The following is a 16,880-nucleotide window of genomic DNA, read 5'->3' on the forward strand; positions in this document are numbered from 1 at the left end:
ATGTTTAAAATGCTACGTGGGATTGTTCAATACACACATCTGTATATTTGGACTGTCTAACTGAAGGAATATCACTGTAATAATAAAGGTCATGATGCTGCTTGGAAATGGTTTTCTTAGAGTGTCTGTTTAATAATTCATTTTTTTATTTTGCACATTAACAATAATAAAAAGTGTTGTCCTTTAAAATGTGTGTCATTTGCATTATTTAACACTAAATGTCTAGTTATGGTGGATCTTTCAGATGTTCCTAAATCAGTTTGTTGTTGGAGCTAGTTTCCTCCTTTTTTCAACAGAATCCATGTGAATTTCTTTCTTAATTAAATAATTGTATTGGTTAAGATATATTCAACATAAGTTACCAATCCTAAGAATCAAATAACCCCTATATGGACTAGATTTATTGCACTTGTCAAGCCAAAATGCTTTTAAGATGCTTTCATATTTTACATTAGGGCTGTCAATTAATCGCAGTTTACTTCTGTGATTTGACGCGTTAATTTCTTTGTAGATTCATTTTTTGAACGTGTGTATACGTATATATTTACAGATCAGTGAATAAAACCTTTTTGGTATACTAATGCTGACTATACATTACCGGGACCTGAAAACTTATCAATTAATCTCAGCCTGACAATACTGTGTTGCCAAAATAAGTAATATATGGTAGTCATGTATAATAATTTACACGTGTGTGTTTATATAGACAGTTTTTAACGTGGTTTAAATTACATTAAAACACTGAATGCTCATACCTACAGATTGATATAAAACATTTATGGATTTGTCAAAGAAAGTGTTCTATAATATGCCAGCAAGCCAGCACAACAAAATGAAACAGCAATGCGTATGATCTAATGACTACTGAATTTTAGTATATATATATAAGCAAACTGATAAGAAAATACAGTATAATTTGAAATGCATTAAGGTGAGTAATAAACTGACTCCATTGTGATTTAGCAGTTGGTTCAAACAATTTAACAGCAAATGCTGGAATTTGTATAATTCTGTGTAAATAATTATAAAACTATAAAGAAGGAGCAACAATATTAATCCAGAAATAGGACAACATTTTTATTTTTATTTTTTTATGCTGGGCTGTTTTTTGGATGATGATGATAATAATAATGATAATAATCAAATAAAAAATTTCACACACACACACACACGACAGAGACTGGCTCCAACAGAGTTCAAACTAATTATGACTGTCAGAAGATTAGCTTTTTCCGATCTCGGAACGACCAGGGAAATATGGGGTCAGCTGATCTTGAAGACCCATGTAAGGCCTTATAGGTAATAAGAAATTATTATTATTATTATTATTATTATTATTATTATTATTATTATTAAGAGCATCAGTAATAAAACAAACAAATTAGATGGATGCAGTAATTGTATTAATTAAATATGTGATTAAAACGTTTAACAGATTAATTTTTTTAATCACTTGACAGCCCTAATATATATATATATATATATATATATATGTCCTAATATTTAAATAAGCACAAGCTCTGTAAATGTGGCCTTATATTTCAGACACAAATCAAGTAGTGTGTTTTTTTTATTACATGAACTTGTTTGCGTGTGTCAGGGAGTTGTAAGCTGCCTGTATATAGACTAGGCGACCTTTCAGTAAAAGTCAACCTCAGCCTTTGCACTACTGACATTTCAGACTTGGTCAAGTTCAGTGCAAGTCGGTAGTGCCAACTGTATTACATGTGCATGTATTTACTATAATTAGTAAAGCAGTATAAATGTGTGTCATAAATAATTCAAGGATCTACTATAGCTTTTGGGATGTATAATCAAAGAAAACAATAACATTAAAACTGAGTTTGTAATTCTGTATATAGAGGCATTTCAGACACATGGTCCATTCGTTTTATAAATATAGCCTTGGCTTTGTGCCCCGTCTGAACCAGCTCTGAAAGCTGAAAGCTTAGTTACAGTTACCACTCGCAACCTCCTTGTGTCACACACTTCTCCGTGCTGCGGGAAAAGCTAAAAGTTGCCGTGGAAAATGTCGGATCAAACGCCCTTCGACACAGATGTTATCACTCTGACACGGTTTGTCATGGAGCAGGGCAGGAAGGCTAAAGGGACCGGGGAGCTGACCCAGCTCCTTAACTCCATGCTGACTGCTATAAAGGCCATCTCTTCAGCTGTCAGGAAGGCTGGCCTGGCACACATGTGAGTCCTCCGATTCTGATCCTATAGTAGATGCAGAGAATGTGTTGCCTGTTTTTTTAGGGGGGATGTAACTTTTGTTATAACAGAATACATATCTGAGATGTCATTTGAATAACAAATGGATCAGTTGTGCTAAATATGGCAGGATGTGGGTGCACTGTTGTCAATGAGATTAATACAAAATGGAAACATTTTGGCATATCATATAAAATTTGACATGGTTTTAGGAAGAATCCCAAAATATTAGCTTACTTTATTTTTAAAGCTATGGGCCTATAATGGGGTGGTGTCCGTGACTGATGAAAATAAGCACTGAAAGGGGGTCATGTTTGAAAGGTCAGATCTTTCAAAGTATTCAAGATATCTGAGACTCGCTACACACACAGAACTGCTCTTCTAGTTTAAGAGGTGTCAATGTGATGGAGTCAGAAAGTGCAAAGAATTGTTCAATATAAATATGTTTTAAGATCTGATCTCTCAATAATGACCCCCGTTCAGTGCTCATTTTCATCACTCACAGGTACCACCCCATTATAGGCTCATCAATTTAAAAATAATGAGAGTTGAGCGCTAATATTTGGAAATTCTTCCTCAAACCCTTCTAGGTCCATCCATATGCAATATCAAAACAATCTGATGATGAGGTGGGGTAGATCCAAAAATGTGGCCCATTTGGTGCCGAATGACACAATCTAATATTATTCTTGTTAAAGAGTTAAGGAGAGGCGGACACAGCGTGGAGTATGGATAGAGCTGTAGCAGACATGGCTGGAAACTTCTAGCAGTACTCTTATAGAAAAGTTTGAATGGATTGGAATCAAATATTGCACAGTGGTACTGATATGGGCTACCAGTGCAATGGTATATATATTGTATTAAAAATGTAAAGACTTCAATAATGTCCCCCATAATGCTGGTTTCTCTTCGTTGGACTCTGTCCAGGACCACAATGTCCCTTTGGTACTGTGGTGACCAGAACTGGACAAAGTACTTTAGGTGTGGTATCAACAGTGCATTATACAACCTCATCATAGCTTCTTATAGCCACTTGTGGCTATCTACGCAAGCATTTCGCGTGCCTTTTTTATTGCTTCTCTGCACTGGCCTGTTTGCTGACAGCGGTGAGTCTATTACAACACCCTGGTCTTTCTCTTGGTGAGCCTGTTCCAGTTCTATAACCACTCATTTGGTATTTGGATCCTACATGTTTGTGACCAGCATGTAACACTTTCTATTTGTTGACATTAAATTTTATTTGCCATTTTTCTTCCCAGTTCTGTATGCTGTCTAAATCTTTTTGGATTTCTTGTCGGCCACTCCCTGTGCTTTGAGTCCTCTACAAATGTAATAAGTTTACTAATTATCCACTGATCTAAGTTGTTCATGTAGATAAGAAACAACAGGGGTCCAAGCACGGAGGTTTGTGGCACCCCATTGAGTACACAGCCCCAGCTACAGGTTTCCCCTCTTATAAGTACTCTTAGTAAGATTTTTTTTGTAAGGCAAGTGTCTTCCTCAAGAAGAATCTGAATATTGTTGTAATACAAAACATACCAGCCAAACGTGTTGGGCTTCCCTTTTTTTTGGCGGAAAAATACATTATACAGAAGGTAACATGCACAAAATTGAAATTTGAATGACTATAATTCATTTTTCTGTCTTCCCATGGTTAAGGTACGGGATTGCTGGCTCTGTGAATGTCACTGGGGACCAGGTGAAAAAACTGGATGTCCTCTCCAACGATCTAGTCATTAATATGCTCGAGTCTTCTTACGGCACCTGTGTCATGGTCTCGGAAGAAAACGAACATGCCATTATTACTCCACCAGACAAAAGGGTAGGTTCATTCTGCCACAGAACCACCAGAGGGCGTCCTAATACTGATTTAGATGGCGTAATTCTGTTTGTCTATGTTCACATTTTTTCTGGAGGATTAAGATTCACTGTTTTTATTTTATATAATGTTTTCCTTTTTACTGGTATCTTATTGAATGTTTTTCTTTAAAAAACTTAGTAATGAATGATTGTGTTCAGTTACTGGACATTCAAGAGGGATAGACAGCACACTTATCATATACCAAAATTACTTTTTTCCTGCACATAGAAAACTGTGTAATAGTTAGGTCAGGTGGGTTAGTATTTTGGATAAATGGATATCCGGGCCTCACTAGCAGCAAAAACAATAAGGTGTTTGTAAAAATGTTGTTCTGCTGATGAATGTTGTAATGCTATTCATTAGCAGCGACTATGTATTGTATGTCTACAAACCAACCTCGCAGACACACAACAGCTTGTGCTGCTGTGAAGCTACATAATCAGCATGACTGAGATACTATACAAACAAATGACTGTACGTTGTGGTACAAGTGGTCAACCTGTTGTCTCATCTGATTGCTTTACTTTGCTCTTTGGATCCAGTCAAATGCCCAGTCAGGTGTCCACTTGGAAAGATCAAGCAGTATTAGAAAAACAACAGTTGTCAGAAGACCTGCATTCTATTTATTTTTTTGTTAAAGTTCAACCAGGGTAGCATTTTAATACAATGCTGGTTTGCAGGGGACAGATAACACATATACATGTAGCACTGTCCAAAACACTTTAGTTTTCTATAATATACTCTAGTATATGCATAAACATAATATTATGTCTATACTGTTTTTAGATGGAACTGTTGTCATTTTTTGATATGGAAACACCTGCCATATCACTCTCATTAATAATACAATAATAATTTATTTATTTTTATATAGCGCCTTTCATAGTGGACCACCATCACAAAGCGCTTTACAGAGGTAGGCTGTGAACTGTGCATTATATGCTGAGTCACTTACAATAGGACATTGATTTAACATCTCATCCGCAGGATGGAGCACAAGGAGGTTAAGTTACTTGCTCAGGGTCACACAGTGAGTCAGTCAGTGGTAGAGAGGTGGGATTTGAACCCATGACCTGCTAGTTACAAGCCCTGAACTTTAACCACGGGACCACACTACCTCCCAGTAAGGTGTAGGGCCACAATGGAGATTCATAGTTGCTGTATTTAGCTTTAAGGGGGTTTGCATTATGTTATAACATCCTTAATTTTGTCAGCAATAAATATATGAGAAGCTTCTTGCAATCATTAAGTAATCTTATTTTTTTCTAAAGTAATGGAATTCGCTATGGAAAAGATTCACACTGCAAGTGGCACTTCATGCATGCGGATAGCATGCACAGTTTGTCACATAAACAGTACAGTATATGAAGTAGACAGACTATACAGCTATAAGCAATGTATAACCTCTGTGTCTTTAACTTAGGGTAAATACATTGTTTGCTTTGATCCACTGGATGGCTCCTCCAATATAGATTGCCTGGCATCTATTGGGACAATCTTTTCTATCCATAGAAAGGTAAGTGTGTCCGTCTGACAGAGTGAAAATCGAAGTAGGTCACGGAGTTCAAAACTCAAGAGCTAGTTACAGTGTTTCACCTTTTCTTTGCTCATCAAATTATCCGGGTAGTGAAAACAAAATATGTATTTGGTGCCTGGTAAGAAGGGGTTGAGTGAGTTAAGACCTGAGATCAGATAATGCTTGCCTTTCAGTAACTGTGAAAAAGGGGTTATGCATCGTGCTCACGAGACACTGTCTCAAGCTGCTAAAGGACATGAGTCACCATTCATGAGTTCCATGCCTGACTTGAATTTCTACTTTTTACAGCACATTCTTTACAGTAATTATAACTTTTAAATACAATGAGTCATTTCACATCTACCTGGCTCAAGCTGAACACTATAGCTTGGTTTGGGATTCAATGTTATTTAGATATTTTACTTGCATCTCAAATAGAGCCAGGTATTTATTACAGCTTGTGATGATGTATCATGGATTCAAAGTCCCTGTTCAAACATGCCTACTGGAACACAATTTGAGGAAATAAGAGAACAGACAACACAAACAGATATCCAACTACAAAACACAGATGCCCTGAGGGGTTAGAGCCGGTAACAATATTTATTATGCATTAATCGTTTGTGAATGGATCTCTGATCTTGTGGTATAAATCTGATTAATCCAAATCCAAATGAATATAAGTAGCATATACTGAACAGTGCATATAAAGTGTATGTACAAAATCGACAATTGCTATGCATGAAATACTCTCTGGTGAGGACAGTGTCGTAGTAACTATTACAGAATGTGGCATTTTATTTAATAGGTTTATCAATTTCAGTACCATGTACAGCTACAGTACTATAGAAGACAGGCATCAGACAGACAGGTAGATAGATAAAGTTCTGTTTCTAAAAACAATTGATTTGAAGTGTTGTGCCACACTCCCCTCCTCCTTCCCATTCCTCCCAGACCTGGGAAGGTGAGCCCACAGAGAAAGATGCCCTCCAGCCTGGCCGGAACATCGTCGCTGCTGGCTATGCCCTATATGGAAGTGCCACACTGGTCGCCCTCACCACCGGACAAGGAGTCAACTGCTTTATGCTGGATCCGGTCAGTACTCTTTACAAACACAAGGCCGGTTAACCTGCTGTATCATACCAGATAGATACTGGAACCATAATATTGTGAATAATAGTCCAGTGTATTCTATCCACACTGTTAGAATTGACCAGAATTCGTTTTAAGCCAGTCAGAGCTGCTTATGTTAAAAAAGTAAGATACATCTCTACTCATACATGTATATAAAACATTTTTACACTTCAAATGCAAAAGTATTCTTGGGCCTTTTCCATCAATTGTGCCATACTGTGTGGTTATGGATTATTTTATTTAATTGTTACACTCTGCTAAGTATTAGATTGAGACTGCCAAATTAATGGGAAAATTATCTGAATGAACCTACTGTACCAGACCTCCTAGTTATTTGAAACCCTGAATGGCAACTTGAACATAAAGGTCTCTACTTCTACCAGCTTGTCGATCTTTCCAAGTCATCTAGTTTCTGGGGAAACATGTTTGAAAAAGATAATAATATACCGTCCAACAATTCAAAAAGGATGTAAACTGTGACCTAAAATGTGATCCCATTTTATTTATGCTTAGGCTGTAGGGGAATTCATTCTTGTGGAGAAAGATGTGAGGATAAAGAAAAAGGGGAACATTTACAGTCTTAATGAAGGGTATGCCATGTACTTTGATCCTGCAATAACTGAGTATATACAGAAGAAGAAATTCCCACAGGTAGGCTTATAAAACCTGTTATTAGAAATGAACATTGAATCATAACTAACGTTTAACTGATATGTAACAAACTCTGTGTTCTTTCTTGAGTTCCGATATGTAACAAACTCTGTGTTCTTTCTTGAGTTCCATGTACGTTCAAGTCAAACACACTGGGTGGCTTGACCTCTGAAGCCTAACTGCAGCTGTAGCAAAAACAACCAGAAAAATCCAGAATGTTTCTGCTATCAGATGTTATCTGTTAGACAGAGGGGCTTTTCAAAACTACTGTTTGCTGTTTTGAATAACTACAGCACATCACATGGAAGTAGTGCTAGAATCTTGTTGCCCTCTTCAACACTGTACTTACGAGACGTCTTGCTTACTAAAATCCTTTGCATACTTTTGAAGATTAAACAAGCGGTCTAAGTGGGATTAATGAGCAACAACAGCCCAACTCCCAGTTGTACTGTTTCAAGGTCAGGGCAGTGTTTATATATAGATTGAAAATTGCTTTAGATTCCTATGAACATAAGTACAAAAAAAGTTAAAGAGGAGTGACTAATGTGCTGCAATGAAAATGTATTTAATAAATGACTTAATGGCGGAATAAATCGACCAAGCCAAGCACATGATCTTGTTGATCAACAACCGACTACATTTCAGTATCCCTGCCATTATATGCAGACATGCCTTGTCCTACTTCAATGTAAATAAACAGCTGCGCCGTTTCAGTTGACCCATAAAGCCCTCAGTGTAGCTGCTGTGTAACAGCTTCTCTGCATGAGCCTGCTTGAATCCAAAAAAAGCTTGACTACACACAACGCCAAGCTTACAATGAAACCCTTTTTAAGAAGTTGTCGATAAAGATTGTGTCAAACTACGTTGAATTCATCAGAACTGCTTTTTTAAAAGTATTTTGTTAAACTATGAGTTACTGTGTATTTTTTTTATATTATGTATTTGTTTATTTTTAAGGGCTTTTTAAGTATTCCAACAATCCTTTCAAAGTAAAAAGGTTTATAAACATTGTTTGTCTATACCAGTTCATAGTATTTAGTATTTGTACTCTTAGATTTGTGAAATACTTGGAAATATACTGTTGACTGCGTTTCTGACTCAGTGGGATAAAAGTCTCACGTTGACAAGTATGTCTTTTTATAAATCAAAACCTTTGCTAATTTTATTGTTAAAAATAAAACCTCAGTGTGCATCTTTTAGTGTAGAAATCTACTTCAGTCATTCACAAGACACCTTCTTCTCTGCATGTTTACCAGCTCCTTGTTGTTCACTGCTTTCCACCACAGACCATGGTCAATCAGTAATTCTTTATTAGGTTATTTGTTTAAAAAAGAGCGAGGATGACCTTCACCTGCCCTGCAGCCCTGTATTCAAACTATTGATGGGACCAAAGACCAATCCAATACAATGCGTCCATCCCCAATGCAATAGAAAAGACCTCAAGCAGATGCATTTCATAAACAGGGTTTTACAAGCTGTCTTTACAGAGAGTCTCAAGTACTGGTATTTAAAAAGGTTTAAGGTAAGGTGTGTGCACTGGTTTAATTAATTAAAATTAGTTTGATATTCATGTGAATTTTGTGCGTTTTTTTAATCAATGATCTAGTCTAGAAAAGCCCCATTACAATCAAAACAGATTTTACAACAAAAAACCTTGAACTCATGGAGCAGAAAACGACCAGTTATTGTTAATAATTAGCAATGCCTTACAATTTGAGTTGTTTACATGGCAAAAACGCCAATTAGTGTTTTTTTTTTCTTCTTTAATAACAAATCGTAAATTTAAAAAAAAAGCCAAACTGTCCTTGTAAATTTTGCTCATCGTCACAACCCTATCATTCATTACAATGTACCTACAGGATTACTATATTTAGTAAAGGTTTAAATGGTTAAAAGCAGAACACAGAGACTTTCCAAGACACAGAAAAAAAAACATTTAGGATTTACATCATTCTATTAGCATATATATTGAAAAGGAATGGAGTCAAGATTGAGCTTTTCCTTCTGAAATGGTTCATCTGAAGATTAGTATGGGAATTTAATTTAGCAGTTTAAATGGAGCAAAAAATGGGCTTAAACTCATTTTTTTCTGAAAAAATCAACCCTATACGAACCTACACTAAGGACCAGTTCAATGTATATTTAGGAGGGGAAAAGCATTTTAGAAAATATACGCAGAGATTGTTTCAAATTTGATTCAATTAAGCCGTCATGAATTTGGCATCAAGATGAAAAACAGTTATTTCATGCATTTAAGTTTGTTGAACTGGGTCCTGCAAAGACATACATAAACCTAATTTGGCTATGTGACAGGGTGGTCGAGAGATGACATCACAGACCAGGAAGTAACCACACAGGCAATCTATTTTTTCTGTACAGTTTTTTTTAGCAACCAGTACAGACAATGATATTTGAATGCAGTGCATTTATTAAAAGAAGAAAAAGAAGGTATGTATTTCAAAGCTTCCTTCTGGATTGTGGTCATATTTCAGCTTCAGACTGGAATCGGCTTCTAAACCACTACATTTGTATTAGGAACTAGAATACAGGCAAGTACTTACTGTAGAACTCAAGAATGCATAAACCTGTAAGTACCAATGACTTTGCATCCATTTATAATAGTGCATTCATGCACTGAAAAAATGAAACTGCATAACAGGCACTGCCTACTGTATATGATACCTTGAGTAGCAACTGTTTCAAATGGTTGATAAAGTATATAAAATGTAAATAACTGTTACAAGCCCAGTGCAAGTCTCATGTTCTGTAGCCTTTTAAAAGAACATCTTCAAAACACTATAATAAGCATTCAAGACCACCTGCTTCTGCTTGATGCAATATGTGCTGTGAGTTGCTCAAAGTGACAGTGAACCATAAAGGGAAAGAAATGTTTCTTTTCATGTTAGACCTGTATCATTACCATTGATATTTTAATGTCAAACACACACAAAAACAAACTGAAATCCTGGATTAACCACGTTGCATTAACAAATATCCCTTTGGTGGGCAGGTGACAGAGTGAAGCACCTGGTGTGAATGTGGCACCTGCTGTTGCATTCTGAGGATATCACATGTTAAATATTCTGTGTTACCTCTTTATTTGCTAAGGTAACCGAAACTTGCACCTCTTACAATAATAATCTACAGATGTGTGGTAAAGGACAGTCTTTTTTGTCATGATTGCTCCTTACTGATGAAGCAATGTCTGGAATGCATGGTTCATACAGTGCAATGTTTGTTTGATTGCAGGATGGCAGTTCTCCCTACAGCTCCCGATACGTAGGTTCAATGGTGGCTGATGTTCACCGAACTCTAACATATGGGGGGATCTTTCTGTATCCTGCTAACAAGAAAAGCCCTAAAGGAAAGGTAAGCTGGTAATACTTATGACCACACACACAGCAGCCTTGCTGCCCACCACAATGTCAATGTGCATGGGATTGATCAAAATGTGTAAGTTGTTCTCTAGATATATGTAAAATGTGCCATACATACTCTCAATAACTTACCAAGCTTAATAAAAATGAGAAAAGCAGTTCTCTAGATGTAAAACTACAAAGTGTGACATACATACATATGCACGTGTGTACAGCCGCATCCTCCCCACCCCTCTGCTGAGATATGTAGCCCCTTTGGGATATAATAGTGTATATTCAAAAAAGCTACTTTCATAATTGCATTGCAGAGGTTGAATTTTCATAGTAGCTTTTTTAACCAGGTGAAACATTCTAATTGAATTAAAGTCCACTTAAGTTGTTTTCTACTAGTTTTGTAAAATGACTGGACTGTTTTCATTTGGCAAATATAACTGCTCACCCTGGAGTAAAACGCTTTGATAATCATGGGCAGTGTCTTAAAGTTCTGAGCATGTTTTTGCTAAATTAACAAATGAAAAAGTAATTATCAAGGTATGGCCAATTTGTACATAATCAAAATGAATGATTTTAATTTTCTAATTATTTACCTGAATGTAAAAAGCGCATCATGGTTTAATTGCTACAGTTACAACATTCTGTGTTATGCAAAAATTCCATAAATTAGTAAAATTAAAAACCAGGGACTAAAAACATCTGTAATATTACTGTTCTCACTCACCCTTCCAAAATCTCAATGTGAAGGGAGTTCCAGCATTTCTGCTGTGACAAGTGAAAAGGGATTCGATTAAAGTCACTGCACTGCAATGACAAAGTATGTTGTTCTTGTGTTGTTACCCGCAGCTCAGGCTCCTGTATGAGTGCAACCCTATCGCATTCATCATTGAACAGGCTGGAGGGATGGCCACCACTGGGACTCAGCCAGTGCTAGATGTACAGCCAGAGTGCATCCACCAGAGGGTGCCCATGATCCTGGGGTCCCCTGACGATGTGCAGGAATTCCTAGCCTGTGTACAGAAACATCAGAAAAGCAGCTAATCTCACTGTCAGGGCCACTCTCCTCTGTAATCTCAAACACAGTAAAAAATAAAATAAAAATAACCACTTAATAAACCAGTGCTTGTTGGGTATCATCATTACAATTATTTTACAATTTAAAAACAACAATGGCTCTATTTTGAAGCGGTCAAGTTTTGTAAGAGAAATACAAAAAATAATAATAATAATGATAAACGGTAAAACTAACAATACATGAACTAATAGTGATTTTCCATAACATTTGTTGTATTGCTGTTTTTGGTAAAGCATACTAATAATACACATTACACTTACAGCACAAATATAAGTGCCATATCATTTTCTCCTGAAGCGCAACTTGATTGAGTTATCTTAACTAATATTGTATTCTTGTTGTACCTGTATATCATTTACATGTAGCCTAACCCATTTCATACCCATAACAAGTCACTCTTTAACAATTAAAAAAACAGACTATTGTTAATGCATACAACAGAAACATTTTAATCTGAGACATTAAATAGAAACTCCTCTCATAACTGCAGACTGTAGTACAGGAAAGGTAACTCCCCTCATAACTGCAGACTGTAGTACAGGAAAGGTAACTCCCCTCATAACTGCAGACTGTAGTACAGGAAAGGTAACTCCTCTCATAACTGCAGACTGTAGTACAGGAAAGGTAACTCCCCTCATAACTGCAGACTGTAGTACAGGAAAGGTAACTCCCCTCATAACTGCAGACTGTAGTACAGGAAAGGTAACTCCTCTCATAACTGCAGACTGTAGTACAGGAAAGGTAACTCCTCTCATAACTGCAGACTGTAGTACAGGAAAGGTAACTCCTCTCATAACTGCAGACTGTAGTACATGAAAGGTAACTCCTCTCATAACTGCAGACTGTAGTACAGGAAAGGTAACTCCTCTCATAACTGCAGACTGTAGTACAGGAAAGGTAACTCCTCTCATAACTGCAGACTGTAGAACAGGAAAGATAACTCCCCTCATAACTGCAGACTGTAGTACAGGAAAGGTAACTCCTCTCATAACTGCAGACTGTAGTACAGGAAAGGTAACTCCTCTCATAACTGCAGACTGTAGTACATGAAAGGTAACTCCTCTCATAACTGCAGACTGTAGTACAGGAAAGGTAACTCCCCTCATAACTGCAGACTGTAGTACAGGAAAGGTAACTCCCCTCATAACTGCAGACTGTAGTACAGGAAAGGTAACTCCTCTCATAACTGCAGACTGTAGTACAGGAAAGGTAACTCCTCTCATAACTGCAGACTGTAGTACAGGAAAGGTAACTCCCCTCATAACTGCAGACTGTAGTACAGGAAAGGTAACTCCTCTCATAACTGCAGACTGTAGTACAGGAAAGGTAACTCCTCTCATAACTGCAGACTGTAGTACAGGAAAGGTAACTCCTCTCATAACTGCAGACTGTAGTACAGGAAAGGTAACTCCCCTCATAACTGCAAACTGTAGTACAGGAAAGGTAACTCCTCTCATAACTGCAGACTGTAGTACAGGAAAGGTAACTCCCCTCATAACTGCAGACTGTAGTACAGGAAAGGTAACTCCTCTCATAACTGCAGACTGTAGTACAGGAAAGGTAACTCCTCTCATAACTGCAGACTGTAGTACAGGAAAGGTAACTCCTCTCATAACTGCAGACTGTAGTACAGGAAAGGTAACTCCTCTCATAACTGCAGACTGTAGTACAGGAAAGGTAACTCCTCTCATAACTGCAGACTGTAGTACAGGAAAGGTAACTCCTCTCATAACTGCAGACTGTAGTACAGGAAAGGTAACTCCTCTCATAACTGCAGACTGTAGTACAGGAAAGGTAACTCCTCTCATAACTGCAGACTGTAGTACAGGAAAGGTAACTCCTCTCATAACTGCAGACTGTAGTACAGGAAAGATAACTCCCCTCATAACTGCAGACTGTAAGAAACATAAGCTGTTTATAATTACAGACCTTCTGTAACAAGTGTTTTTTTTTTTTTTAAGTATTGAAAAAGTGAAATATGAACATCTTACCTGTGGTGCCATTCTATCACTGGTCATCATGACCTCGCGGTCTAGCAAGGCTTAGCTATAATATGTGTAAATACGGACGCTGAATGGCAAATATTCAACGGGATGCAGGATATTTCACAACACCTGTAACAATATTGTAAGTGGATAAACACTTTAAAATGCACCTCAAGTTTAACACAGAAGATACGTGAAAATGTTACGCTGCTGTTTCGGCACGTGACGTGTCCATCACAAACCATTTGGAATTTTTTAACCAGTAAGAAATGTATCAATCAAGGATTTTACCAAGTCAAATTTGGCGCGCTGCTATACATTGGACACAATCTATGTATGTCGTAATTACTTATCAACGAGTTAATAGTAAATGTTGCTAAAAAGAAAAGTAGGAGATTAATTTAAACCAGTTTAAAAAGCCTGCGACGTTCACGTGCAATTCAGAGCCTGCTGAAATTGTGTGTGGGGAAAAAAACAATACCGCGGAGTTCTTTTTGTGAGTGAGTTGTCATGCCGATTTTTTATGTTTTTCTTTATGTTCGTCCCCAACACATTCATAACAGTTAGCAGTGTGTGTGTGTGTGTGTATGTGTATATATATATATATATATATATATATATATATATATATATATATATATATATATATAATATGTGTGTGTGTGTGTGTGTTTTAACTCAATGGCGATTTAATGGACGTTTTAGTCAAACGCCGCGATTCTGATTGGAAGTGATTACTACTATTCCGTTAATATTGCACAGCGTTTAAATATCTGCATTATTTAAGCAGCTACACAGCAGTTTAAAGTTGTACATTGAACCAGATACCTCCATTATAACAAAGACATCGTGTTTCCCATAGACTATTATGGGGGTGGTTTCACAGACCTTGATTAACACTGATCTTTGACAACGTTACGGTAACACAAGGTTGTGCCAGATTGGCGTTAATGATCTGTGAAATCTGCTATAAGTGTGAACTACTGGTTAAGTCTGGGATACGGTAGGATTTCTGCAGGCCCCATATTGGCTATTAAAGTCTTGGGTAGGTAGTAACGTGTGGCTAATGGTTCATGTTGAATACAATGCAAATATTGTAAGAACTTTACCATACACTTTTTTTTAAACCACATTTTGTTTGCCTGTGGCTTTCAACCTTGAATGTTTCTTTATGCCTGGTTTTAATGCCGCAAATACTATGAACACCCGAAATAATGCAAGATGAGCCATGCATGTAGTAGAATGGGCGAATTTAAATCGGGTGTCTCTGCCAAATCTAATCTAAATTCTTTTAGATTTGACCAGCTTGTGAAATGTCTGGACGAGGGAAGAAGCTTGCAAAGCCGAAAGCAGAAACCAAAAGCCGCTCCTCTAAAGCGGGCCTCCAGTTCCCCGTGGGTCGTATTCACAGGCTGCTGCGGAAGGGGAACTATGCACAGAGGATCGGCTCCGGTGCGCCGGTCTACTTGGCAGCAGTGCTGGAGTATCTGACTGCGGAGGTGCTGGAGCTGGCAGGCAATGCTGTCCGACAGAATGGGAAGCATAGGGTTATGCCCAGACACATCCAACTGGCAATAAGGAATGATGAAGAGCTCAACAAACTGCTGGGAGGGGTGACCATCGCTGAAGGGGGAGTCCTGCCCAACATTCAGGCTCAACTTCTCCCAAAGAAGACTAAGAAGCCCTCTCCTGACGATGGCAAAGACGCTCAGTCTCAGGAGTTTTAGAAATTGGACTCAAATGGGGGAGGGGGGGGGGATTTTATTGTGGGTGTTTTGTTTGTTGTACTTTTAATATCTATAAATAAAGAGATTTTTTTTATATCCACAACATATGCACTTTTATCTGTTTGAACTGGGTTTGGCTTGTGGCAGACTTGAATTGTGATTTGTGTTGCTGAGGAAAGGTGTAATTTTAATCTACAGAAGCAGGGTCTCTCTCTTTCCTTCCCCCCCCCCCCCCCCCCCAAATTTCTTTTGTTGGTCTATGACTGGTTTTATGATCCTAAAATATATATATATATATATATATATATATATATATATATATATATATATATATATACTGCAATAGTTCTTTGCCTTCAGTTTCATTTGTCAAGCCTGCATATATAATGGTTTTAAATTGAGATTGGAGTATTTTGTCCAGCCCTACGTGGAGCCATATTCACTCATTTCCTTTTAACCGTGTTGGCTAATGTAGTGCTATATTTATTTATTTTTTTATTTTATTTGTTTTGTGTGTGTAAAGCACAAGAGACTGAAGGCCTCAGAAGCAGGTTCATTCTAATACTTGAACATGTACTAAAGCATGTCCTGACCAAGTTTCTCTAGAGAAACCTGTGTGACAGCTGCAGACCGGACGTCTCCATACTGTATACCCCAGGTTGTGATCCTCGTGACTAGATAATCACTTCTCTAAGTGTGAAAATATAAGTGGTCAGACAGACACCCCCAGGTTATAATATGCTAAATAACCTTAATTGAATTTCCTTGGTTCTGGACAACGGATTCTAGATACATTAAATGTAAGTGTTGTGTAAAGTAATTTGGACAGGCTTGCTCTATTTACTTACATATTCCAATACAATTAATAAACTATGCTAGGTTGGTTCTCTTGATCGCTGTATAGATGTAAGTGAAAATAAACAGAATGGTCTCCATATATCCCCAGATTGAGGCACTTCAAATACATTCTTGGAGAGTTTCTTCTTAATTAGGTAAGCGGTTATACAGATGTAAAACTGTAAAGTATGACATCCTGTATGTGTGTTCCTTCCAGGTAACGAGATTGAATATGAGACAATGTTGTACAGTAGCAGAAAGTGACAGACTTTTTTTGTTCTGATGTCCTTAACTACTGATCGTAGGCTTCTGTTATTTTTGAATCATTAAATCAGGGTGTAATTTGTTTTTGAATCATTAAACATGGGTGTAATTTGCTTTTGTCCCCAGCTGTTTGATAATTAGTAAATATTCCCTGTAGTGAATCAAAAGTGCTGCATCAGTGTAAAGCTGTTGCTGAAGATACCAAACTCCAGGCAAACAGACCCCCCTCCCCGGCTGTATCCTAC

The 16,880-nt window shown here is 37.4% G+C and overlaps 2 protein-coding genes across 3 annotated transcripts; both read left to right on the plus strand.

Annotated features, from left to right (window-relative positions):
• Positions 1-1,774: 1,774 nt before the first annotated feature.
• Positions 1,775-11,863, plus strand: LOC117403835 (fructose-1,6-bisphosphatase isozyme 2). The gene is made up of 7 exons (XM_034902448.2): positions 1,775-2,199; positions 3,874-4,036; positions 5,499-5,591; positions 6,546-6,686; positions 7,239-7,376; positions 10,626-10,745; positions 11,594-11,863. Exons 1-7 carry the CDS (start codon positions 2,030-2,032, stop codon positions 11,786-11,788), a joined length of 1,020 nt encoding a protein of 339 aa, XP_034758339.2. The 5' UTR covers positions 1,775-2,029; the 3' UTR covers positions 11,789-11,863.
• A 2,325-nt stretch (positions 11,864-14,188) lies between these two features.
• Positions 14,189-15,753, plus strand: LOC117403563 (late histone H2A.2.2-like). Of its 2 annotated transcripts, none has more exons than XM_059007193.1 (2): positions 14,189-14,307; positions 15,103-15,753. In XM_059007193.1, the coding sequence occupies exon 2, from the start codon at positions 15,121-15,123 to the stop codon at positions 15,532-15,534; it is 414 nt and encodes a 137-aa protein (XP_058863176.1). In that variant the 5' UTR covers positions 14,189-14,307; positions 15,103-15,120; the 3' UTR covers positions 15,535-15,753. The 2 variants fall into 2 exon arrangements, with proteins under 2 accessions (XP_058863176.1, XP_058863166.1); XM_059007183.1 differs by having other exon boundaries at positions 14,191-14,303; positions 15,103-15,752.
• Positions 15,754-16,880: the final 1,127 nt, after the last annotated feature.

This window comes from Acipenser ruthenus, chromosome 2, assembly GCF_902713425.1.
Source record: "Acipenser ruthenus chromosome 2, fAciRut3.2 maternal haplotype, whole genome shotgun sequence".
NCBI classification, from domain to species: Eukaryota; Metazoa; Chordata; class Actinopteri; order Acipenseriformes; family Acipenseridae; genus Acipenser; species Acipenser ruthenus.

Excerpts from the sequence above, each read along its gene's own strand:
- LOC117403563 (XM_059007193.1), top strand. The coding sequence starts at position 15,121 with ATGTCTGGACGAGGGAAGAAGCTTGCAAAGCCGAAAGCAGAAACCAAA.
- LOC117403835 (XM_034902448.2), top strand. The coding sequence starts at position 2,030 with ATGTCGGATCAAACGCCCTTCGACACAGATGTTATCACTCTGACACGG. Across the intron at positions 7,377-10,625 it reads AGAAGAAGAAATTCCCACAG|GATGGCAGTTCTCCCTACAG; the intron begins GTAGGCTTATAA and ends GTTTGATTGCAG. Across the intron at positions 10,746-11,593 it reads AGAAAAGCCCTAAAGGAAAG|CTCAGGCTCCTGTATGAGTG; the intron begins GTAAGCTGGTAA and ends TGTTACCCGCAG.